Consider the following 1,484-nt stretch of genomic DNA (forward strand, 5'->3'; position numbering starts at 1 on the left):
AAACCCTCGAAAAAATAGTGTTTTTTTCCCGCGTAAACGCGAATCTACTATGAATTAGGGTTTAGGGTTTTATATTAATATTTATTATGATTTATGATGATTATTTATGATTATTATTTATGATTAGGGTTTATGATTAGGGTTTAGGGTTTACCTGAATAGGTAAGGCAAAAGGCATGCCATTATCTAATTTTCTTTGATCTGTTCTTAGCTTAGATGCAGCAACCATCTTCATTGCCTTAGTTATCTATAAATAAATAAATAAATAAATAAATAAATAAATAAATAAATAAATATAAATAAATAAATAAATAAATAATATAATTAATTAATTAATTAATTACCTTCTCTATTGTTTTTATTGATTTTATGCGAGCACCAACAGCCTTTAAATCTCCAGACCCAAACCCTCGTTGCTGCTGCTGCTGCTGCTGCTGCTGCTGCTGCTGCTGCTGTTGCTGCTGTTGCTGCTGTAGGCAGCCGAATCCTCCATAAGGAGAAGGGAGGAAACGAGAGGAGGGTACACAAGAGGGGGGGGCCTTGCGTGTACAGCAGGAGGGGGCCCCCATGGATATACAGCAGGAAGGGGGGCTCCGGGGTATTATTCTTAAGGAGGAGGGGGCCCCCATCGGTATAAAGGAGGAGGGGGGGCCCCTGGGTATTATTAAGGAGGGGGGCCCCCCCATGGATACACCGGAAGGTACCCTGATGGTTTTATGCAAGGGAATAGCCATTTTTATTTAATAAAAAAAGAAGAAAAAGAAGAAAAAGAAGAAAAAAGAAGAAAAAAAGGAGAAAAAGTAGAAGAAAGGAATGAACTAATCTTGAGGTGTATAGGCAGATAGGCAGACACCGCAGCAGCAGCAGCAGCAGCTGCAGCAGCAGCAGCGGCAAGTTACACCTTAATATACTAACAAGAAATAAATATAATTTATTATAATTTATAAATAAAATTAAATTATAATTAAATAAAATAATAAAAGAAGAAGAAGCAACAGCAGCAAATACACCGCAAGCAGTACAGCTGTACGGTGTCTGTACACCTCAGCTCACTCATGCAGCAGCAGCAGCAACAACAGCAGCAGCAGCAGCAAGAAGAAGAAATATATTATATTAACCTCTTCTCTCTTCTTCTTGCTGTCCTTCTTTTTATTTTCTTTTTATTTCTTTTATTTATTTAATTAACACACATATCTTGCTGCTGCTGCTGCTGCTGCAGCAACAGCAGCAGCAGCCCCAAAAAACCGTGCATGCAATCAGCAGCAAAACAGCTGCCTTCAGCAGTAGCAGCAGCAGCAGCACCACCACCAAGACACAGCATACTGCATGAATAATTTATCTATATATTTATAATTAATTAGTTAATTATTTTTTTTTTTTTCTTTTTATTTATATAAAAGAAAAAAACCCTAATAAATAATAATATAACAACAGCAACCCCACCCAATAAACACACTCCTCCTCCTTATATATATTCTTATATA

At 37.0% G+C, this 1,484-nt stretch overlaps 1 protein-coding gene across 1 annotated transcript in view; it reads right to left on the reverse strand.

The window, feature by feature from the left end:
- Positions 1 to 229, reverse strand: part of EMWEY_00054430 (ATP synthase gama chain, putative) — a gene marked incomplete at both ends in the record, with an annotated part of 538 nt that extends 309 nt beyond the window's left edge. The window contains one exon of the mRNA XM_013480128.1: positions 155 to 229. Coding sequence (XP_013335582.1) covers positions 155 to 229 — 75 coding nt within the window. The remainder of the gene's footprint in view (positions 1 to 154) is intronic.
- Between the last annotated feature and the right edge of the window lie 1,255 nt (positions 230 to 1,484).

This window comes from Eimeria maxima, genomic scaffold, assembly GCF_000499605.1.
Source record: "Eimeria maxima Weybridge genomic scaffold, Emw_scaff1643, whole genome shotgun sequence".
Classification (NCBI taxonomy): domain Eukaryota; phylum Apicomplexa; class Conoidasida; order Eucoccidiorida; family Eimeriidae; genus Eimeria; species Eimeria maxima.